Source organism: Mytilus californianus, unplaced genomic scaffold (genome assembly GCF_021869535.1).
Source record: "Mytilus californianus isolate M0D057914Y unplaced genomic scaffold, xbMytCali1.0.p SCAF_77, whole genome shotgun sequence".
Classification (NCBI taxonomy): Eukaryota; Metazoa; Mollusca; class Bivalvia; order Mytilida; family Mytilidae; genus Mytilus; species Mytilus californianus.
Genome location: NW_026262731.1, coordinates 133455 through 159487, shown reverse-complemented (window position 1 = coordinate 159487; position 26033 = coordinate 133455). Strand labels below are relative to the sequence as shown.

Below are 26033 nucleotides of genomic sequence, written 5' to 3'. Positions count from 1 at the left end.
GAGTTTAGGAACAAGGAATGTACCTGCGACATTCAAAGAGAGACAAGCAGAACTAGGCAGTATTGTCTTGAGAGTCTTACCAAAAGTCATGCAAACAATTTTAAAAGAATGTATGAGTCCAAGAGTTTTACAAGTGAAATACCGACTTAAAGACATACGTGCCACTCTAACAGAATACGAGATATCCTTAATGGAAAAACTGCCAAATATGGATGAGTTCACAATAGAATTATGCTATAAAATATTACGTTATGAAAATTTAATGCTTGAACCATCATGCAAATGGGGAAATACTCCATGCATTACAGATGTTGAAATCGCCGACGATATTCAAAGAATAGTAATTGCAACAAATGAAGTTATCGGTAAAAAGTCTGAAGATGTATCAGAGACTTATTATGAAGGATTTCAGAAGAGACTACATGATATACTAAATAGAGTGGATAAATTCCTTCATCAAGTTACTTGCATAAAGTTGTACAAGACAATATGCAAAGATGAAGTACATTCGACTGACATTCTTCAAGAACTGGCACTATTGCAACGAATCGATAGTAAGCTTTATAGTAGAACTGAAAATTTATATATAATACATTATTGAACAGAATATAACTAATCTTATGTAGTATAACCACAATATAACCATCACAATTATGAAATGGCAGCTAAAAATGCAAAATAATCCGTCATTCCCACATTAGTTCAGTTCATACTGCTTTAAAGAGATGATTAAAAGAATAAAAAAGTGAAAAATAAAATAAATGACATTGTGAAATATGTAGCACAAGAAAGGAAAAAATTAACTTAAAATACATCTAGCTGTCACCAAACCGCTAAACCATTAACAAAATCATACATCAAGTTATAAATCTGATTTCTTTTCCTGTGTCTTCAATTTAACACCAATGATTACATATTCGATTATCAAGTTAAATGTAATAGGCCAATGCATTCGGGTATTAATATGTGTACTTCAATTAAAACACACTGTTAAAGAAGAGAGGCGAAAGATGCCAGAGGGACATTCAAATGCATAACTCGTAAATAAACTGACAACGCCATGGCTAAAAAAGAAAAATACCAACCGACAAAAAAATAGTACACAAAACACAACATAGAAAACTACAGACTGAGCAACACAAACCCCACCAAAATCAGGGTGATCTCAGGTACTCTTAATTGTTGTTTACAAATGAACCATAATGCAGTGGCATCAGAATAAAATGTTGATTTTATTGTACTTGTAGTAACACATATTGTTGACGAGACTAGTTTGAACAGGGAACGTATTTCAAGAATTTCGCTGGCTATCATTGATTCTTTTCCGAATATCTTTAGAGATATTATCCGGTCAATTATTTCTCCAAGCCAATTGTATCAAATGTGCATTCCACATCTAAATAGTTTCTTTACTGATCAAAAGACTTGCTTAAGCGATTTACAATCTTCAAATTCTTATGATTCCTTCGATATTTCATTGATCTATAAATTATTGAGACAGTTTTCGTTGGTTCCTTCCCCAACAAATGGATGGGGAAATGCTCCAAACAAAATAGATACAAAATTATCAGATGACATTGAGCGCATACGTCACTTCAGAAACCAACTAGCGCACCGATGCAGTTCAAACATTACAGAGGAAGAATTTGATAATTACTTCGACCAGTTTCGTGATATTTGCAAAAGAATGGATCTATACTTTTTCCAAAATACAAACTATGAGTATAAAATTATTGGACATAAGACATGCAGGATTGATACACAAATGCAGACTCAATATAACAACACATTAAACGAGCTGGAGAACTTAAAACGTAAGATATACGTGTAACCTTAAACAATAATAATTACTTATTGCGAATACATATCAATCCAAGGGACAGTCCCGGGTATATATATATATATATATATATATATATATATATATATATATATATATATATATATATATATATATGGCAATCCCGGGACTTGTTCTGTCGGGCAGTAAAACCCTTGTTAAACGGGTAATCTGTTTTTGTAAGGAATGACAAATACACAGCCATGACCGGTCGAAATAGGGACGTTAAATCCGATGTCTCGTGCGTGCCACAGACTCTGCATGTTATAAAACCTTTTAAACAACTCTCTTATGTGTTAGTAAGTGGCCTGGAGTACCATATTAGAACAAACTGTAAAAAATCAGTTTAAATTGGCTAGACTCATCAGATTAACAAAAAGTATAAAAAATGTAACAAAAAGACAAAAGACTCAAGTACCGATCCATGAGTACACGCAATTACTGAAAGCCTATTGAAAGTAAATTACAAGCCCAGTAGCCAGTACTATGAAACGGATACTGACAATTTGGAAATTATTTTGAATTACGTTTTGTCATCTGAGTACGAAATGTTATTCCCGAGACAAATTCGAAGATGTTTTAAGCTGCTGAAGATCCAATTTTAACTTTTAATTCAGTTTTAACATCTAATGCTGACAAAACAATTCCTAAGACCTCTGCAAATCCGAAATATCCCAGCAAACCATGGTTTGATAACGACTGTGATCAAGGCATAAATAACCGTAAAAAATCTGAAAGACCGTTTAATAAACAACCTACTTCGGAAAACCTTAGCGATTTTCGTATTTTTCGTGCAAAGGCATGACGGATATACAAACATGCTCGGAGTTCCTCATGGCAAACATTTGTCTCGGGAATAACATCTCGTACTCCGATGACAAAAGTATGGAACATGATACAAAGATCAAAGGTAAAAATTCAAAATCACCGGTCAAACATTTGAAAGAAGGCAATACTTTATTGATAATGGAAAAATATATTGCCAACAAGCTTGGTCATCCTTTTTCGAAATCTTCTGATGACAATTACGAAGGAGATTTTAAGATATTTAAAAAAGAAAAAATTAAATTGAACTTTAAAACGAAAAATGGAGAAAATTACAATAAACTAAGATCTTAAAATATCTTTATCTAAGGCCCATGGTACAGCTTGTGGTCCTGATAATCAACTGTTGAAGCACTTACCGGATTCCTTGATTGAAGCTCTTCTAGAGCTCTTGAATAGCACCGGAGAATCTGGTGATTTACCATCTATCTTGAAGCTTGCAACCGTCGTGCCTATTTCAAAACCAAATAAAGATCATACGAATCCTTTAAATTATCGACCAACTGCTCTTACCAGTTGTGTCTGCAAAACGCTCGAACGGATGGTCAATGACCGCCTTGTATGGTTCGTGGAATCTAATGCGCTTTTAAATTCAAGTGCAGATTCCGACTGGGCCATAGTACTCTTGATCATCTTGTTCGATTTGAATAATCAATCCGTAATGGTTTCGCAAATAATGAGCATGTAGTGTCCTCTTTTTCGACCTTGAGAAGGCCTACGACATAACTTGGTATTATAAAAGATCCTTTTGATATGGGGTTGAAAGGCAATATGTCAAATTTAATTGGAAACAGGCAATTTAATGTAAGAGTTAACACAACCATGTCCGATCTTTATGATCAGGAGATGGGTGTTCCTCGGGGTAGTATTTTATCGGTTACATTGTCCCAGTTTAATAATAAAGTCTATTTAAATTTTAAAAAGCAATATGGAAGGTTCTTTGTACGTTGATGATTTCTTAGTCTGTTACAGAGGCCTAAATATGAGTAATATTGAACGTCAATTACAATTATTTCTTGGTTGAATTGAAAAATGGGTTTCTGAAAATGGTTTTAAATTTTCTGCTTCGAAAACCGTCGGGATGGATTTCTGCATCAAACGGAAATTGCATCTCGATCCTGAACTTTACTTATATGGAAACCAATGTAAAATGGTTGATGAAAGCAATTTTTTTTTTTTTTTTTTTTTTTTGTTTTTTTTTTTTGATAAAAAGTTAACCTTTTTTCCCATATCAAACTGTTAAAATCTAAGTTGATAATGTCGATGGATCGAAGAGTGTCGTCCGCTGCTGTCTTTGGTGACAGAGCTGCAACTTTCCGCTTACCTTCTACTGCTTCTATCTTTACTGCAGAAGCTAAGCCGATAATTCTGGATTTACAGTTTATTGCTACTTCTGACAAATCAAAGTTTATTATATGTTCTGATTCTCTATCATGTCTTCAAGCAATAGAAAATACAAAAAATAAAAAAAAACCGTTAATTCTAAAAATACTTTATGTAATGAGCAATTTGAAAATACTAGATAAAGAAATTATATTTCTATGGGTGTTAAGTCATACCGGCAATGATGGAAACACAGTAGATCGCTGTAGATCTGGATGCAACGAATGCCCTAAACGACCAAATATCTAAATGCGAAAAACCATTTACTGATTTTAAATCTAATATAAGAGAACATGTTTAAAATATATGGAAAAATGGTTGGATTAAAAGAACCACGATAAATTGCATGAAATTAAACCAACTTTATGCAAACCTTTAAACAAATTTAAAAGCAGGAAAGATCAGTGTGTTATGTCTATATGCCGAATCGGTCATGCTAGACTAACACAGGAGTATCTTTTACAAACGAAATTCAACCAGAATGTATACCTTGCGATTGCAAGTATACAATAAAACACATTTTAATTGAATGTATAGACTTTTCCGATATCTGAATAAAAAAAAATGTTAATGTAAATAATATGTATGATTTATTTAATAATATTTCTGTTGAAACAATTGTTTCTTTTTTAATAGAAATTTGAATATATTTCAAAATATGAATTTGTTGTATATATTTAAAAGGATTTTAAATTTTTATCAAGTTATCTTATTGAAGAATTTTTATTTGTAAATAAGTATTTTCGCTTTAACAGTTTTAGTAAATTAAAAGAAATGTTGTCTGTTTTTAAAAATAAAACCGTCTTGTTCTAATATTTAAAATAGCTCTCGCCGCGATATATCCTTTTTGTGGCTTAAAGCAATTACCAATCAATCAATCAATGAATTAAGGAATATATCTCCCTCATCCAAAGCTCTTGATTCCTTGCCCAGCTTTGGTTATACTTTATTTCCTTTTTGGTTTATAAGCGCATCATTTTTTATAAGTTTTTGATTTATGGCCTCGAACATTACTGAGGAGACATTTTTTGTCGAAATGCACATCTGTTGCAGAAAAAAAAACAATTTTACTGTTTTAAAAGTTATAACAAGAAATCAATAAATCAATTCTCACAGACTTGAAAATCAACAGTTCACATCTAATCAATCTACACTAGACACTTAAGCAACCAAGAATTAATCAATTTGGTGAAATGAAAATAAATGTATCTTGCTGATACATTTATTTTCATTTCACCAAATTGATGAATGCAAAACTATTACAACTGTTTCCGTTTTCTTTTTATTTTATACAACAGATAATGCATTTGCCATTTTTGCATTGAAATTATGATTTCATTGACTTTGTTGTCAATTATGATGAAGGATATCCGTGATATTATCCAAAATGTTAAAAATAAAGTCATATTTATGTCCCTTTCAGAATCTTTGACCACGCTTTCAAAAATCAGCATCACTTCAACACTATGAGACAGACCGATCTCGAAGAACCTTATATTCATCTTAAAAAATAAAAAATCAACAATGAAAAAGTCGGTTCATCAATTTTTGAAATTTACCCTTTTTGTCATCGGAATATATATGAAAAACCATATACTAGTCCCAGCTATTTAAAAGCTGGGATACTAGTATTTTAAAAAACGAATATAAAACCTATAAAAAAATGGATTTGGTTTTAAATGCTTACAAACTTATTAAACCTCAACATATTTTTTGTCTCTTTTGTTGTATCAACATTAACATATTTTACTGATATCTGGATTTGACCTTAGCTCCAATAATACGTCTACGGTTGTTACATGACGATGAGTAAATGCTTTCATGTACCTTATCGCTGCATCAATAATGCAGGTCCTTTCCTTGGGTTCTTGAGCTCTATCTTCCATATTATTTGACGTCTTTTAGGTCCGTATTCGAGTAAGTGGTCGTCCTACTGGTAAGGTAACTGTGAAGTTTGTACTGGTGTTTTACTTTACCCAACTTTATTGGTCTAGATAGCAAAAACGGGGATGCACACGTAAAATAAGTTCAATCTAACAACATTTTCACCTCTACCAAGTCAGATGCCTTGATAAAGATGTTGCTCGTTCTTGGCTTGTTTGTTATTGTAGGACTATTTACTCTGAGGAATCGGTTGTAGTTGGTGCGCGTGTTCTGTTGTATATCAGATGGGGTTGGATATCTGTTGATTTTTTTTTACCGACTTTTTGGTGGGTGCTTGTCCGACGTAATCATTGTGAATCCTATGGTTTTCATGTGATCTATATTCGTATAGAAGACATGTGGATTATTCAATGATTTGTTTTGTTAAACGTGCAGTGACATATTTTCAATGTACATTCTAGTCATATTCCAGAGTACAGACATCATGTAGGAAATGGTAGATTAAATATGATTTTTAGCTCACCTGGCTCAATGGGCCAAGTGAGATTTTCTCATCACTTGACGTCCGTCGTCGTCATCCGTTAACTTTTACAAACATCTTCTCCTCTGAAACTAATTGGTCAAATTTTACCAAACTTGGCCACAATCAGTATTGGGGTATCTTATTTAAAAAAATGTGTCTGATGACCCAGCCTGCCAACAAACATGGCTGCCATGGCTAAAAACAGAACATAGTGTTAAAATGCAAGTTTTGTCTATTATTTTGAAAACCGTTATGAATAGAGAAAATCTGACTAGAGCAAAAATGTTCAAAATGTTGAGCTCTACCAATTGTTCATATGCGTCCCAATGTCAGATGATTTCTTATAGGAATTATTGCCCTTAAATGAAAATTTTTACCATATTTTTCATGTGTGTCTATTATATTGAAAACTATAATAGATACAGAGAAACATTAAAATGCAAAATTGATCTAGACAAATTCTACAAATCAGTTCGCATTGTCGAAATCGTCAGCCGACTCCTTATTAGAGTTCTTGCCCTTTGATGATGATAGTTACCAATTTTTTGCGTTTTTGCCTTATACATGTATCTTAAAAATAAAAATAGATGGATAGAAACTTAAATAAGCAAAAATGATCAGCAAAACAAGATCCACAAGTAAAACAGTATAGAGAAAATCGTTTGACGTCTCCTTGGAATTATTGCCCTTTAATGACGATTTTTATCATTTTTTGGGGGTTTTTGCCTTACATGATAAAAATTATATTAGATAAATAGACACTTTAAATCACAAAAGTGATCAGCAAGACAAGATCTACTAACAAGTCACATGAGCAAAAATTAAAGAAGATAGAGAGAAACTTAGCAAGAGTTTACTGACTAAATGAGATAGGTCCAGGGATAACCATATTGTATACCACATTCCGCTCTTGGGGTTATGAATCAGTGAAACAGTAAACCAACAATAATATAAGAATGAACAGTGAAATTGACAGTACACTGAGTTTCCTGCATTTTAAAAGGTGCCTTCAGGCTTTTTGACCTGTCACAATACATGCCTATTTTCCAATCTACCAAGAACCATAACTTTTGAACTGCAAAAATTAAAATCGTCAATATCAAACTAGACCACCATTTTGTCATCAGTAACAGCATATTAAAATTTTAAAAACATTGATTGAACGGGTCATAAGGTATTTCACGGAAATGAAATATATTAAGGACCATAACTCCCTAACCGAAAAAATTAAAATTGTCAAACTTTTACATTTTTATATCAGTAACAAGACTTTTAAAATAGTATAAGCTTTGGTCAAAAGGTTCATAATTAATTACACATAACGACATAAAGTTTCATTTTCCAACAAATCAAGGACCACAACTCCAACACAAAATCTTCTATATTGAACTTGATCTCTATTTTGACATCAGTAACAACATATTACAATTTGAATGTACTTAGGGGAAGAGTTCATAAGTCATCGAAAGAAAACCACATGAAGAGCCGATTATCATTGAGATTTTTAAAGAAAAGTGCGAGATTAATTAGTGCGAGTTCAGGAAAATCTGCATAAACACAGTTGATAAAATTAATAAAGTATGATCTTTAATGATAAAAAACGAGTCAGAAATATCTTTCTTTCCAAATCTTTACAAGTTGTGCACGATCTTAACAGAAAATACTAAAATACTCAGCTAAAATATCTTTAAAGCGAAACAGTTTAAATATTTCAAAGATACAAAACGAAAGGACAGCAATTGATGGTGTACTTGATTATCAACAAACATATTCATAATTGCTAGTAATATGATTAAAATGTATAGTTATATACATGTTAATCATATTTCAAATTGCCTCTTCATGCATTTATATGCATTGTTTTTAGTAAAAACATTACAGTATTTATTTTTTAGAGGCTGCATTTTTAAAATCTCGTGTAGAAATGTAAATTTACGTAAGTGTCATCTTTGCATCCACAGTGAGATTCGAACGACACCCAATAAAGTTTTTCTGGGGAAATAGTTTTGACAGATGCCTGGTGAATCTAAGATCCATGTTGATGAGCGAAAAATCAGCGGGTAGGTAACATGCCTTAACTGCTCATTGTTTCAGGTTAAATATAACATGTAATTCAAACCGAATATACTGTAAAATAAACACCATGAATATATTTAGTGACGTATATCATTGTATACAGCTATATCAAATGCCTTGGGCTGCTTTCTGCACTTTGGTCGGGTTGTTGTTTCTTTGACACTTTCCCCATTTCCATCCTAATTCTATTCAATCTAATAAACAACCAACTGCAATCAGTATAAGACATATTTCACTAGGTGCAGCTATAACATATACCACTCCAACAAACAATCAACTACAATCAGTAAACAGACAGATTTCACTAGGTTCAGCTATATCATATGCCAATCTACTAAACAATCAGTTTACAGACAGATTACACTGGGTGCAGCTATATAATATGTCAGTCTAATAAACAATCGACTACAATCAGTACACAGACAGATACTGATGAAAATAACAATGATCAAGCTTACTAAATCTGAAGGTGTTCCAATAATCAATGATCGCGATGAGTACATATTATGCAAAACATATGTTTGGACAGACCGACTTAGTCTCAAAGACAATTGATGTCAAATATCATCATATCTTTCCAAAAAGTGAACACTGCGTTGTTTAACAATTGCGGAATTACTACAGTTGAGGACAGGTTCGCAATTATAATTAAAATCTCTTGCATGTCCATATCCCCCCAATGATAAATAAAACGATTGATAAGAAACTGTGTGAAGATTAGTTTAAATTAAATAATGACTTAAAACACATGAAGCATAACAACAACAAAAAATATATCAAGACATGTAATTTAGATTTTTTTGCAAATGGTATATTTTTTATTAATAAAAGTATTGTATGACAGCACGATTCCTTTTTCTCTCAAGTGATTTAAAATTATAAAGTAGTAATTTATGGTAATGTTTAAAACGACTATAACTTTTCATTTGCTCTTGGACTTCGTTGAACAATATTTTTGTTTTTGTTTTTAAGTTTCAAGGTGATATACAGAACATCATTATCATATTTCGTAAATTTGTATATGTAGGAAGACAAAAAGTTCGTGTACAGATCATCTTCCAGAACAATGCGGATATCGAGAGAACTATAGATATCCTTAATTCCCTTAAAGACGAGATAAATGAAAACTTAAGTGGTATAGAATTTATCGTTGCCACAAAAGGGAGCATAGTTCTACATACAGATATATATTTAGAAATACTCGAAACAGATGCACTATTACAATCGACTCTGACAATATTTCTCCGAAAGATTTTGGAACGAATAACGACTTCTAATACTGAAAGTATTGATATGGTTTTGTTACCTGTAGAAGGTTTGTAATTAATTTCCTTAAACAAATCTTGAAATTTGAAATAAATATATGTTCACTTGAGTATACTACTGTAAAGATAGTTTTCGGCGGCTCCGTGTTGATATGAATCTCAACTAAATGCAAGCATTAACTTATCAAGGTAAATTATTCATTAGTTGTAGCTTCTTTAACGTTAAATGGCGAATATTTCACACATCTTAAGGACGAGAAAAAATTAACAATTAGCACAATATGTAGGTTCTGCAAGATAGATTGACACTAAGGAAAGTCGGAACTTTGAAGTGCCGTTGCAAAATGTAGGTATGACGAAAATGGCATACAAGTCATATACTGACTGATTCAGAATTGTTGAAATGGATCTTTAACATGCTTAGAACTTTCCACCCCCTTATCAGAGGCATATTGGTTATTGCCAACATTTCAACCGGAGGCGGTTGCAAATTTATGCTTCCCAAACTGCTAAACGGACTCCACACTTTACCAAGGTTTTAATTTTGGAACAGAAAAAGACCAGGAATGATTTGTATATACAAGTCAACCTTAACTGTTTCAATGACATTTATTCCTAACTCCTGCGGGTCTTTGCTACAAATCACAATTTGAAATTTAAAAAAAAAATGGTTCTATAAATATACCTGCTACACTATTCTTTAAAGACCTAAATTTTGCTAAGCACCTGGCATACCTTTATGACAGATATGTTATCCCCACATCAAAATCCTTAAAACATCGTTTTTGTATGTATGTAAATCACAATATAGAAACTTGAATTAGATATTGACAACTCACTTGGAAACTTAAACATATACCCCATGGCACTTACGGAAGCGGAAATCCTGAATCATCATAGGTCTGTTCTGTAATCCTTTGGATGACTTGAATCACATGGGGATACAAAACAAAAATCTAAAGATATGTTAGCTTCAATACAATATAAGTATCTTTTCTCTTTCAATAGAATAAAAACATTTGACCATTTTACACTTGAACTATAATGACTAGTATTTACCATTTCAAACTAAAAGACAAATTGAAAGAATTTGACTTGCTTTGTTTCATAAAATATATCTTGTTTTAGGAAGGGGTAAATCGTACTTTGTAAGGGATAAGTCTGTTTCAAACAAAATCATTTCTGAAACTGAAATTATCAAGATGCTTGAGGTCTTGATTGACAACATAATTGTTATGTTTGTAGGACGAGTTCTTTTTAACAAACAGTTGGCATTCCAAGAGGAACCAACTATGCCGCACTTCTTGCCGACTTGTTCTTTATTAACGAGGATGACTTCATAAATAAGCTTCTTACAGTCGATGTCCTCTATTACATATTTAAAAGTTTGATGACTATGTTGCACGCATCTGTTGTCTTGTGGATCATTTTTGCCCTTTCAGTTGCCATCTATCTATCATCGTTTTATAGTAAAAAAAATAGTTATTTAATTGCAAAAAATGAAAGCTAACTTTTTAAACCAATTTCATATCTGAACAGAAATCATAACATTAGTCTTCAAATTTAGAACACAATGAGCAATTGAATAAAATTTGATGATCAATTTGAAAAGCTTTGATTTTAGCACAAAATAGACATTTTTAATGGAGAGATTGGCGTCAAATTAACGGTGTACCACAATATAAATCTGACTGCTGGAGGCATAATTATTTCCTTTACTTTTACAAAACAGAGTACACACAATGGAAGGTATCAAAGCCCATTGGAGAACCAGTTTACCTAGACTTTGATATATTGGCTGGGTTCTTCGAAACCGACGGTAAAATGGAAGAGCAACTAAGACAAATATCGGACGCCTTCTCCAAACATTCAAACGGAAGCGGAACAAACAGTGATATTACTGCAACACTCCTACCTCTTTATCTTGGTAATTAATTTATCGCTTTGCATTTTATTATTTGTAAAAATGCAATTACGTGTAAGTATTTATAAAACAGATAAATAGTATAGTGTAAGTAAATTTGCGTTTTCATATTAGTCCTACATTCTTTCCGGAAACGAATACAGCTGTCCTCGAACCAAAACAGCTAACTCCGACCTCATATGACTGTACGAGGACATAATTCTGGATTAAAATAAAAACAATATTTAATGATACCTTTATGAACAAATGACTTCAAATAACAACCAAAAGCTGACTAAGAACAAATATGACTGTAGAAAGACTAATACAAAATCAACTTAATCCTCTTGCGTCATACAAAAATTGTGCTGTCAGGATCTTATCAATGAAGTTGCATCAAAATGAATTGAGAATGCGTATCAACGAAATTATTCCTTGAATATTTCTTCTCTATTTCCATTTAAAATTCAACGGTCAATGTAATAAAAAGAATAGCTATTCCAAGAAGTTAAATATCGAAAATTCGTAACAGAACAACATACATGCGCTATTGGTAAACTATGTGTTGTTTGGTCACTCTTTGAATATTTTGTATTCTATAAAATATTCAAAATTTATTCTACTAGTAAATACTTATATTTCTTTATTAAATTTTAGCAAAGTTATACGGTCTAGAAATAAAGGCGTAGGTGGAGATGTTACAAAAATCCGAAACCGTTGAGAAACTGTTAAAATAATTTATATGAAACAGAGGTTTCGTGTTAATATACAGTTGTTTGAAATAAATAGCAGCCTATTGTTCATTCGTGTCTTTAAAATTGATTTTTGATGGAATTTTCAGTGGATGTCAGAGCATTTTTTTGGGGTTGCGACGATATTGTTTTGGTTTTAGTTTCCTTTTATGTTTTCTTTTGAGTATACAGCAAATAGATACAACACCAAACAACACATAGCCAGGTAGCCTGACTTGGTAAAGGCTTAAAATATTGTGGGGTTAAACCTGGTTTTATAGCTAGCTCAACCTCTCGCTTATATGACAGTCGCATTGAATTCAATCATACTGACAACAATGTGTGACCAAAACAAACAGACATAAACAGACTAAATTACTATAACCCAACACTAGATGTTAAATAAGGCTAAAGGCAGAAAGGAAGCCTAGTCATCAGTATTTCCAGAACATGACATAAATAGATAAATAAATGGCGTAAAAAATAACGTCTCCCTCTTGTATGCCAAGTATGCTCAACATTGTTCTCTGTTTTTGAATATTTTTCATATATGCACTTCTTTATTCTAAAACCAGTTGTTGGCATGATAATGGTTATGTTCTTCTCATATATTTTAAGATGGTATGTTACTTAACCCCTAGCGGGAGGGATTGTACTTGATTTTAGTAGTCCTTTGTTCATTTATGTATCATTGTCATTTTGCTTAGTTTCTTTTGTTACCTATTCTGACATCGGACTCGGACTTCTTTTAAACTGAGTTTTACTGTACGTATTGCTATGTATTTCTTAATTCTACATTGGCTAGAGGTATAGGGGGAGGGTTGAGATCTCACAAAACATGTTTAACCCCGCCGCATTTTTGCGCCTGTCCCAAGTCAGGAGCCTCTGGTCTTTGTTAGCCTTTAGTTTTTTTTTAAATTTTAGTTCATTTATATGTATTGGAGCTTTGTGTGACGTCCATTTTCACTGAACTAGTACACAATTTTATTTAGGGGCCAGCTGAGGACCACCACCGGGTGTGGGATTTTCTCGCTGCGTTGAAGACCCATTGGTGGCCTTCAGCTGTTGTCTGCTCTTTGGTCGGGTTGTTGTCTCTTTGAAATATTCCCCATTTCCATTCTCAATTTTACTTTTCTGTTTCCTTGGATTTGGGGACGATCGTTTCTTTTTGTTGTTGTAGGGGCAGGGTGATTTTGAAGATGACAATTCTGCATGAGTTGAAAGTAAATAAATTTTACCAAGACAGCGCAGTGATGTTAAGGCAATTTCGATCAGATTTGGTCAGGGGGAGGTAACTCCGCAAAGACCTCATTAAATATTCATATATTCATTAATGGCGATGAGCCCGAAAGCTGCGTCTATCGATAAAAATGTATGATAACAAATTACATACATGCATTTGAATTAAAAACGGGTATCGATATGGTGTAATTTATTTACTGAAACGCGAATATTGTATGTTTGTGCCTTAATTATATTGTAAACGATTGCAATAGCTGTTTTTGTTGCCGATATTGTCCGCTTGTGGGACCCCGCCTCCTTTTGAGGATCAACCAATCAGAAGACGATCGCCGTCGGAAAGATGCTTGTGGTTTGCAGAATGGAAAGCACCTTGCAGCGGAAAATATTTTCACTTCTACGTGAAAATCTAACAAGAAAAGTAAGTGTAAGACACCAAAGGTGTAAAATTTATGAAACATACATTGTTTCTTTTGTTAATCATTCCTTTCAGATGGCGAAAAAGGGCACAGTATAAGAAAAAAAAAACGAGTTCAGTGTTAGCACGTATGTTATACACGTGGTCAAAACGAAAGTAGACTGCAAAAAATATATGAAATTAAAATAATTAATAGAATCCAGTCAGTAAATGAACAGAATATCGAATGAAACAAGTTCTCTGTATCTTGCCAAGATCCCATTCTCAACACTCGCTCTGAAATTCGTTCCTAATTTACGTTTTGTAGGCATCCTGTCCGGTAAATTTTATCACTGGCTCCACAGTTCCTTCGGAGCCCGGTGCCCACGTTGCTCGAACCGGGATCCCTATCTCCAAAGCATGGAGACCTAACACTGGAGCCTTTGGCACAAAACCTTGTTCGAATGAATCATGAGCCCATGATTTTGAGCCTGGGACACAAAAACTTGCTCAAAGGAACCCTGATCCCTTAATTTGAGGCCCACAGACCATGATGTTATCCCCCAATTCCAGTCTTAAGTCAAGATTATTGAAAAATGCCTGCACCTTGGATATATTATCTTAGAAATAGTATTTTTCACATGTACACAAAGTCATCAATATGACCTATAGCAAATTTATATACTTGTTGATTGATTTGACCAATTTGAACGCATAGTCCAAATAATATGATATTATGATTTCTTGAAAGGCTTTGTTAATTTTTTACTGTGAAGCCTTCCTATGATAGTCCATCTTAGGAAGGCATCACAGCAAAAAATGAAAGAAGCCTTTCATGACAAAATAATATTCATTATTGGACTAATAGATATATTATGTAGTTTGTTAATCATTACTGCCCACCTTCACATGTTCTTTTTAGATATGGTTATCATCAGTATTTAAATTAAAATAACACTTCATTGCATGCAGATGATATCTATATACATGTACATGTATGTACCTCAGTTATAGCAAACATTGTCAAGGCAGTAAATTGTTTAGTACTGTAAATTCAGGAAGAATTGCGAGGTTTTCATGAATGTGAATAATGCGACTGGATGAGTATCACAATAATAAAAACTCACATTCTGGTATCAGATACATGTATCTGTTTGCAGATTTTCCTCTCACAGAATTTGCAATATTAAATTCACCTCATATTTTTTTCCTTTCTTTCATAAATCACAATAATAGATAAACTATAATTTAAGAATTTACAGTAAAAATTCTAAGAAACAACTATTATATAGACATAAGAAGATGTGGTATGAGTGCCAATGAGACAACTATCCATCCAAGTCACAATTTGTAAAAGTAAACCATTATAGGTCAAAGTACAGTCTTCAACACAGAGACTTGGCTGACACACCGAACAGCAAGCTATAAAGGGCTCCAAAAAAGACTAGTGTAAAACCATTCAAACGGTTCAAACCAACAGTCTAATGTATATAAAAAACGAGAAACGAAAAACACTTATGAACAACATCAATAAACGACAACTACCGAGCATCAGATTCCTGACTTAGGACTTAGAACTAGTTATATTCAACTTTCTAAATATCTGATATTGAATTAGAAAAATAGGGCATTAAAATTCAGGATTTATGAACAGGTAAGGTCAAGAGAAAGCTTAATTTTTGACTTTGACAAGTATTGGATATGCAATTTGTACCAACCATTCATCTTTTTATTATTTTTTGGGGGGAAGGGGGGGGGGGGGGGAGGTTCTATCTAGGTACAATCAATTTTAAGATGGGTATATATACTGTACAATGTAAATTTCCTTTTGGACGAATCATGAAGCAGAGCTACATGTTCCAACCTGTTAATTCTTGGCTTAAATACAAACAATGTGGGATTGCTTTATTTGAGGTACATGTAGTTGTAAATAAACACTAAATATTGCTTGTATTTTTTTTCTTAGTTTTATATAGTTCTTGGAACACCTCAAACACTATAGGCCCAAGAGACCAACAAATTACAGAATAAATCAGTGGCGGATCCAGAAATTTTCATAAGAGGGGGCCCACTGACTGCTTAAGAGGGGGCCCGCTCCAGTCATGCTTCAGTGATTCCCTATATAATCAACCAAATTTTTCCCACAAAAGGGGGGGGGGGGGCCAGGCCCCCTGAAAAACCCTCTAAATCCGCCTCTGTAAATTTATACAAGTACATGATATACAGACATATAGTTGCTAACATCTACTTTATTTGGTCTCTGGTAGATAGTTGTCTCATTGGTAATCAAACCACATACATGTTGTATTATTTTTATATTAAAACAAAAATTCAGGTGCTTAAATTTCCTAAATCATGAGGCCTGGAACTATCTTTAAATGGATTTTGTGTTGCCATATAATAAAACAAAATTCAGACAATTTTGGACTTTACAATGCAACATAAAATGTGTGTGTTAATTTTTTGTTAAATGGTTTAAAAAATGTAGTACTTTTTTATAAATGTTATAGGTGCCTTGGAGTTTTTCATAATTTTGGTTAAGGTTAATGTTGTTCCCTAAAAACATACTAATTACATTGGACACATGAATTGCTAAAATCTGTGGGTGTTTTTTATGCCCTGCGCTCTAGGCAACAAGGGCATTTAGTGTTACCCTTGACTGTCTGTCCAGCCAAATTTTAGTTTCTGCACTCTATAACTTTATTTTGTCTCGTGCAAATTTTATGAAACTCATACACAATGCTAAGAACCACTGTTAACACGCAAACAGACTTTCGGTTGTGATTCATTTACCGTTCTAGAGTTATGCCCCCTTTTAACTTGGAAAATTGCAAAGCTTGAGCTAGGGTGTTCATGTCCTTAGACATTCTTCTTTTATTGTAGAGTGATTTTTGTTCCAAAATGATCTATCTAGACATGGTTCCTGTTACCAAAATGTCCATCATGTCCATCTGTCTGTCAACACTTTGTAAGATAACTCAAATTTGATGTAATTTCATCACAACAATATCAGATTTTATTTTGAAAAATTTTGGTGTGTCATTCCAGAGTTACAGGACTTTAAGAGGGTAGGAATTGGGTACCCAAAATGGCGAATGACGATAAAATATTTGTGTAAATAACATTAAAGATAAACATTTTACTCCATTTGATGCTAAGTAGCTACAAAATGAGATATGAGGAAAAAAATTAAGGCTCATTTGATGCTAACGGTAGCGAAAAATAGACGCTTAACGATAAAGAGCATTCATATACTCTCCTTTAACAGTTTGAATTAAGGTAATTTTTCACACATGCACTAACACCAGGATGCTCAATACATGTACTTAACCATTATTGTTGACATTGATAAAAGGTAGCTCCCTCTCAATTTTTTTTATTTTCTGCTCTTAAATAGATGCAGAGTTACACAGCATATATTGTTAATTTCAATTTAAATTTGATATGAACGATAAAACGTGATAGAATAATTATGGTGTCTATGACTATTACATTATATTTATTTACCCACTATTTTTTAAAATATATAAATTAATATAAAAATAAAATTATATATTCAAAAACATTTTTGTGATTACTTTGCATATGTTATATTAGATGAATATATATAATCAACATAAAGCATGTTGAAACCTCAATGTTTTGATTAGGGAATGAATGACCATTTAACTTCAAGGGAGGGGTTATGGTTTTGTCCTAAAAAAATATTCTGATCCCCAATTTGATGAAAAAATAATCTGTTCAAGCAGATGACAAAAAAAAAATATATTCTGAATCCAGATTTTCCCCATAGTGCGAAAAAAAATTCTGACTCGGACAAGAACCATAACACTCCCCCCCCCCCCCCCCCCCCCCCCCCCAATAATTGGCTACCAATAATTTCCAAAGGACTGACGCAAGTTTTGTATTTTGCAATAAAAATATAGTGAGAACCAGCAGATTTTCTTTAAGGACCACCAGGGAAAAAAGATTTCTAGAACTCTTTGGTCCAGTTGTCAATGTCTAAAATTAAACCATGACAGCCATGAAATCAGATTCTGTCAATTCTTAATGGACAGGTTAGTATTTGAAACGGATCAATTAGAAATGTTCAAAATAAAGCCTGCAGTTCTTATACATGTAGGTCTGTCTTTAAAAGACAGGACTTCTTATTGTCTGTCCATCCCTCTGTCGTCAACACTTAAGACATGAATAACTCAAAATCCCTTGCACCAATTTTCATGAAACTTTGGTGAATTATTTATACTTATTGACGTAAGTTCCCTTTCCATTTTAAAACATTTTGGATTTCACGTTTTGGAGTATTGTGACTTTATTTATAAAAAAGGGGGATTTTCCAGTTTTAGGACAATAAGTCAAAATGCTTTCACCAATTTTCATGAAACTTTGGTGATATGTTTATTTCTTTTAACTTAAGCTCCCTTTCGATTTTTATCTATTTTTGACTTTTATGTTTTCGAGTTATGGGACTTTATTCATGAAAATTATTTATGTTTCATGTCAATGGGTATCATTGTGTGCATGTTTTTTTTTAGGAGGGGGGCGTGTATTTGAGCAGTGCTCATAGTATTTATTTCTAATCGATCATATATATTGATTTATTTTGATTTGATTTTAACGTTACTTTTAAGCACCGCTTTTGGGCTATTTCATGGCGGCCAGTTTTTATTGGTGAGGAAACCAGAGTGCCCTTGGGAAAACCACCGACCTTCGATAGGAATATAAACTGATTTAAAGCATAAAGACTAGCTAAAAGGAAGACTGGCACATCATGCACATCATGCTCATGGTGCAGCTCTTTATTCATGTTATTTTGAATATGATTAAGCAAATGTTCTATGAAGGAAATTCAGATATCAAATTAGGGTTGCTGTAATTTCTGTATTTGATATATTATATTTGTTTATGTATCTGTGTGAGATTCATTGTGATTAATCTGCTCTTTACGTAAAAAAAAGTATCTATATGTATTTAATAATTACTTTCTCTTATTTTTAGTTGACCTGTTAAATACAAGGTACAGTCAGTGCCAGTTCCACTTTGATGAAATATTAAAAGCAACGGTTGGAATTAGGAAAGCTTTATTATTTAAACAGGTAAATTGATGCATTTTTCTTTTTGCTCCTTATTCAAACTGGTTATTTGTTTCTGTATATCATATTTGTTTTTCATTTATTGTTATTGTACATCATGCACATAAATCAGGCTGTACAGTGACCTATAGTTGTTAACTTCTATGGTCATTTGTCACCAGTACATGGGGAGAGAGTTGTCTCATTGGCAATCATACCACATCTTATTTTTATATACATATGCATATATGGAGCATTACATTGACATAACAAATAGTTACATTAGAAAATCTATTTATAAAGATAAGAAGATGTGGTATGACTGCAAATGAGACTACTATCCACCAGAGACCAAATGATGTAGATGTATGCATCTATATATAGGTTGCTTTGCTGTCAACACTAAGCAAAACCCATACCATATTAAGCTATAAAAGCCCCCCCTTTTTTTCCCCTAACCTTGGACAGTAGTGTAACATTACAACATAGGAACAAACTGTAAACAATGGTAAAAGTTAGTGAAAAATGCTCGACTAACTCGGATCAACACGTAGCACAAAAAAAAAGGCACAAAGTACTTGCAGTTACTGAAAGCTAGTTCAAATCTAATTACAACTTATGGAAAAGGCATGTTTGTGAGACAAAAATAAACTGGGGGGGTTCCAGTCATGCTTAAGTGATTCACTATATAATCAAACAAATTTTTCCCACAAAAGGTGCCCCCCCCCCCCTCCCTGGATCCGCCTATGTTCTGTTATGTTTAAACAGTCTGTATGCATATTTTCCTGAAAGAGCAATAATTAATCTTGCATTTTTGTTCTGTTTTCAATGGTCGCAATAATAAACGCATACAATAATTTCTGAATTTACATGATTATATATCATATAGGCTCCTGTAATACTGTTAATTCAGAAATTATTGCGAGGTTTTTATTAATGCGAATAATACGACTGGCTGAGTATCGCAATAATAAGAACGCGCATTCTGAAATCTGATACACATCTCTATATGCAGATGTTTCTGAAATCGCAATAATTAATCTGGCATTTTGGTCCATTCCCCTGAAATCGCAATAATAAATGCACACAATAATTTCTGATTTTACAGTAGATATGCTAAAATCTGGTTTAATATAAGATTTTTTACAGTTATTTGCAATTATCTATATCATTTTTTTATTTTAGGAAACAGATATGAATGAATGAAGATTTGTATCCCTCTTCGATTCATCTGATAACCTGATGATTGAGCTGTCTTGCAAAAACAGTACCTAAGGAGTCAGATGGGCTAGTGCATTCATTTGCATAATCTGGACTCAGTAACTGTTCAAGGGTAAGTGGTTGTAACAAAAGTTTGCTGTTATACGTATTTGTTATTTAGTAGAGACAACAAAAGAAGAAGACTAAAAACATTTTGCCTTTTTCAGGGTCGAATTGAGAACTTTTCAGGTCGAATGACATAGCCTGTTTCACCACTACAGTGCATGAGTGTTTTATCTGACAACCTGCTCTTTTTAAATATGTCCATCAACTGACAGAAAATGGAAAACCATCATAGTCAGTAAACCTTGTTAACTTTTAATTTTACCAAATTATAAAGAATTAGGCTTTGCATTAATTTCCACTAATTAAGTTCAAGAGTTATGGGACACTAAAATTTGACATGATAAGCAATATTTCATGTTTTGCACATTAACAATTTATGAAGAATGTTTTTCTTATTTACAATTTTGATTCTGGTGTTCTATAGTTCTGATACTTTCATCCTAAAACATGTGCCTCTGTATGTTATTTCTTTGTTTTGTTTACCATGTTAACTAGCTATAGCTAGGACAAATGAATATACAGGACTTTTCATTACTGCATTAGAAAAATTACTAGTTCTTATTTTGTGGAAAATTAAAGGAACATCAAAATCCTTATTATATACAAACTATTGATCTTCATGTATTGTTAAAGAACAAACATCCTGCAAAGTAGTAAAGTTCAAATTTAAAAACTGCAAGTGTGTGCTTGAAAAACCATATACAGGTACCTAGCATGAATAATTTCACCAAATTTAAACAAATGACAAAGTTCAAATTCCTGTTATTTGAGGAAAATATAAAGAAAGAAAATGAATCCTGATAAAATGCACAACAGTAATATATTTACTTATGCCTTTTATAATGTAAAAGTTCTAGCCTTAAAAATGAGGACTTGCTCAATGATCAAACCATTAACCCTATGTAGGGTGGACTAACATTGGAAGAACAATCACTTTCCTAATACTCTTCTTTGAATGGGGCATAACATGAACAGTTTGGGGTTATATTTTGATGCATTATTGAAACATTATTGGTCTGTTGCCTAGATTTTTACTTTTATGTTAAGACTGCTGTACTTGCATTCTGTGTATTGCTTGTGGGATAATGTTCTGTTTAGTTTATGTGATTAGTAATTTTTGTATTTTTTCTATTTCAGCTTTACTCGATACCTGATTGTACATTTACAGTTACTATTTACAATGATTGATGTGTAACCTAAATTTCATATTGTTACACTTCTTCGTCACTGGTCAGATAGAATTAGACACATCTCTGGAGAAGAAAAAAATCTTTGTAACATTCAAGACAGAATTAATGAAAAGCATTAAGAACTAATTCAACTATATGCTTGTAGTACAGATGTAAACTTTTATGAAATGTTTCAAACTGAAGCAACACTTTAAAGCTTTTCGAAAATATTTTAAATTAGGAGACGTATTAGCTACAATTCAATTATAAGATGACACTGGGCATTCTTAGTTGTTTATTACTCAATGAATAGGTAGTTTATAGCACAAGTTATTGTGACCCAATTTATCTGTTATAATGATATATACTTCTTTTTTTTTTAAATTGCATTAATATTTGTTTATGATCAATAATTCAGAAAAACAATGTTTGTTTGTTTGTTTTCTTTGGAAAATTTAATACCAAGAGTGGAGGTCTTTGAAATAGAAATCTATGGATTTTCTTTTCTTTATGGAGTAAAATGGTATTTCATGTATATGTTGTATCAAAAATGTAAATACAAGAAACAAATAACATATCATCACTTACCAACCCCCTTCCTTGTATGAACAATATGATGACTAGACATGTCACATATTATGATCTGTATTCCTTATAAAAATCAGAAAATATGGTATGATTGCCAATGAAACAACTCTCAACAAGATACAAAAGGACACAGAAATTTTAGAACATCTGCAGGTCAATGTACGGCCTTCAACAATGAGCAAATCCCATACCAATTATTCCTGCTTATAGTATATCTACTTTGTACTTTTTTATTGATATTGGTTGGGCATGAAAATAATAAGGTGATATGATTGCCACTTAAAGGATCTCTAAAAATCTTTTATAAGGACAATGGTGTGATTGTTAAGTTGATCAAGGTGCATAATTGCTAAATATACATTGTATTTCAAATATATATATATACATGGTCTCAAAATAAAATAAAAAGATATTTGTACAAGACATAAACACAGGTATAATTTGAATTCTTCTATCCTGTTTGAGCTGAGTAACAAAACAGATTATGTTTTGTCCTCCATATACTGCAAAGAATGAGATGTCTTCGTTATCATTGTCATTGACACAACTACCAACTAGAGTTTAAATGAAGTAGATGTAAGCAAATATACTTAGCCACTGTAGTATTTGCTATAAACATGATAAAAGGCCCCAGTCTGGAAAATGTGATATAATTCCATAAGACGGACATTAACCAACGAAAACCACTGCACAAAAGGCATGTGATTTGGAACACTCACTGGCACATAAAGAATGTGGTGGGGTTAAACATGTTTGTGAGTGCTCAAACTCTAACCTGGAAGAGTTAAGTGGAACACAGCATAGAATAATTTCATAAATTTCACTTGAATATTGACCACATGATTTCTGTGTGTTGTTGAAAGTCTTGAGCAGTGTAAATTTTGCTGGATCAGTGGAGTAGAAAATATAATTAAAAAAACAACTGAACCAGTTGTTGGGGTGTTTCAGTACAGCAAACAATTTGTATATTCTGAGAGCCTAGCTCAGTTGTGTGATTCTTCCCTACATTTCTATTACAAATTTCTGCCACTTCAAACATTTACCAAAGTACATAATTTTTCACACTGACCTTCAGAGTTGTGTCTGCTGAAAATGTTGTTGTCTATTAAAGAAATGCAGACTATATGACTGCAGGTCAACTGTAATCCATGCAAATATCCAGATAAATAAGAATTATGACTGGATTCAGGTGCTGCACAATTAAATAAACAGTTTTTTACGTAACTTGGGACAGTGCGATAGCCAAATTTGATTTCTTTTTATATTTCACGAATGGAGTTAACATTAAGATAGTCTCCCACCTTCATAGATTATTCTTTTTATTGGGCAGAATTAGCTCTTTTATTTATATATATGAGATAATATCTAGCAAAATTAAAATTTTGATTTTTAATACCGAATTTTACTGATGAATGGACTGTTTTTTTCAGTTTACATTTTAATACATGGTGGGAAGGTGGGTGCTTCATGAAATGTTGTGAAACTTGGACATTTATAGCTTCTTCAAGTTCAAGAAATAGCATTTAAAGAGAACATTTCGATATCTTTTAATTTTGTATTTTGATAATAGTCATTAGATGTCTTCTGAGAATCTCAGATGGACTATAAAATGTTGGCAGTCAACATAATACTTTTAACACTGATGACCGTTCCCCCCCCCCCCCCCCCCCCCCCCACCACCACCACCACCACCACACACACACTGATGGCAGCAATCACAGGCGAGACTCGAAGAAGGGGATTCATGAATCCTTTTTACAATTTTTCTGTCAAAATTATCTTTTGTAAACTTTAATTAAATTCACGAACAATATAATAAAAAAAATGCACATCTAAAAGCAAATCTTGGAAAATACTGTTGTTTTAAGGTCTTTTAACAAATTTTTTTTTTATTCTTACAATGATAAAAGTTTCAAATATATATATTTAATGAATAAATGTAAAAAATATATCTCCAGTATAAGTTAATACAAATAAAACATTACATGAAGTCCGTCGTTTAAAATACGCGGCATTTATACTTTTCCGGAGTTTTGTCAGCTATTGAGTACGGCCGATCATGTCATCAAAGCGTTTGTTGATAATGAACGTAAAACAATATTAAACGGTACACGATTAAAAAATTAAAAAGTCCAGTGTGTTACTGAAGATGGATTTGCTTGATTGGACATGATTTAAAACGATTGATATCTCTTTTAAAAGAAAAATGCTATCCAAACACTTGTATGCGTTCATATCAATGAAATATCATGGTATCAAATGGGGATTTCGTCAAAAAATCACATTTTTCAACGGATTTACATTAATTTTTACCGTAAGACAGTATAGTTCAATCTTTGGATAGCATTTTTTAGAAAATATACATTCAAACGAATGTATTGATACTTTGTTTCACATTCAAAGATTCCTATAACACGCTGGACTCTTGAGTTGAAAATGTAATGTACGACCTTCAGTGGCGACTCGGGTCACGTGACTACTTTCACTTTCGATATGAAAAACCCATGCAAGATTAAATATAGGTCTTTATGTTTGATTCTACGATCTCTGTTTTCCGGATTTTTTTGCCATTTTCTTATGATTTGCACTTCTATATAACATGTATTTTTACGCATTTTTCTTGGTAAAGTGCCTTAATATCACTGCGAGGATGAAATGAATATTCTTCAACACAACATGCAGAAAAAAATTCAAATTAAAAGTTCAAATTAATAAAACAAAAAACACCATGCGTAAGATGCAATGAAAATGAAGTCAATCTACCAAAAAAATGCTCCTGCCCCATGACCATACCATATCTTATTTGCTGTTGTCTGATCATGCTTATGTGTTGCATCATTTTCTTTTTCAGAAAATAAACCAACCGCATCAGCAGCGTTTATCCAAGCCCAAACACCTGTCAAATACAACCTTCCTGTTTATGTCACTTTGCGTAAACAGTTAAATATAAAAAGGTCATCGAATGAAAATCACAATATTACTAGCTGTATCAAAATCGGCACAGCATTAGTCATGTTAGTGTTCACCGACTGTTATAATAAACGACTGATTATTTGTAATTCAGACGGTACTGCTATCCATCACATTCCTCTGTCCTGCCGACCATATTATATAACAGAGGTAGACAATAATACTGTAGCAGTATCCTCTACACTTGACAGAACCATACTGATAATAAATATATCTAGAAGTTCTGTCACCAATACAATCAATACCAGTGGTTACTGCTACGGAATATCATATGATGATAATAACCTGCACGTTGTTATTGATATAAGTATCATACAGGTGATGGACCTGACAGGTAAAGTAATACGTACTATACCTTTACCTTCAGGAAGTATCCGCGACATTACAGTAGACAGAGACAGGTTCGTTTGTAGAGACTTTAAATCAATATACTGCTGCTCGTTAGATGGAAAACTTTTGTGGAAGTTTGAAAAGGATAAATATCAAGATTTACGTCGAGTTACAACAGATAACGAGAGGAATGTGTTTGTGGCTGATAGGAATTACTCTGTAGTAGTAGTTTCTGATGATGGTGAATATTATAGAGAAATTCTCACTAAATCAGATGGATTGAATAGGCCAGGTGGAATTTATTTTGACAAAAAAGAAAACATTCTGCTTGTTTGTAATCTTAAAGACGGAAAGGCTTTTCTTTTCGACGTGAAAAAGAAACTATCATAAATAAACATGAATAATTCTGTCCGACGATGAGTTTAGTCGGATTCGGAAATGATAATACATGAGGTCATTTAAATTATATTTATTTTTTTTACTATGAATCTATTAAACTTATTTGATTGTTA

General features: G+C 32.7%; 1 protein-coding gene and 1 long non-coding RNA gene across 2 annotated transcripts; both read left to right on the top strand.

Annotated features, from left to right (window-relative positions):
- Window positions 1–26033, top strand: LOC127710404 (uncharacterized). The gene is made up of 6 exons (XM_052216233.1): window positions 1–554; window positions 1248–1814; window positions 8417–8515; window positions 9559–9846; window positions 11529–11723; window positions 25073–26033. Exons 1-6 carry the CDS (start codon window positions 89–91, stop codon window positions 25909–25911), a joined length of 2454 nt encoding a protein of 817 aa, XP_052072193.1. The 5' UTR covers window positions 1–88; the 3' UTR covers window positions 25912–26033.
- On the top strand, window positions 17917–22061 carry LOC127710405 (uncharacterized). The gene is made up of 3 exons (XR_007986171.1): window positions 17917–19162; window positions 20324–20471; window positions 21602–22061. It is a non-coding gene; the product is annotated as an uncharacterized LOC127710405 (long non-coding RNA).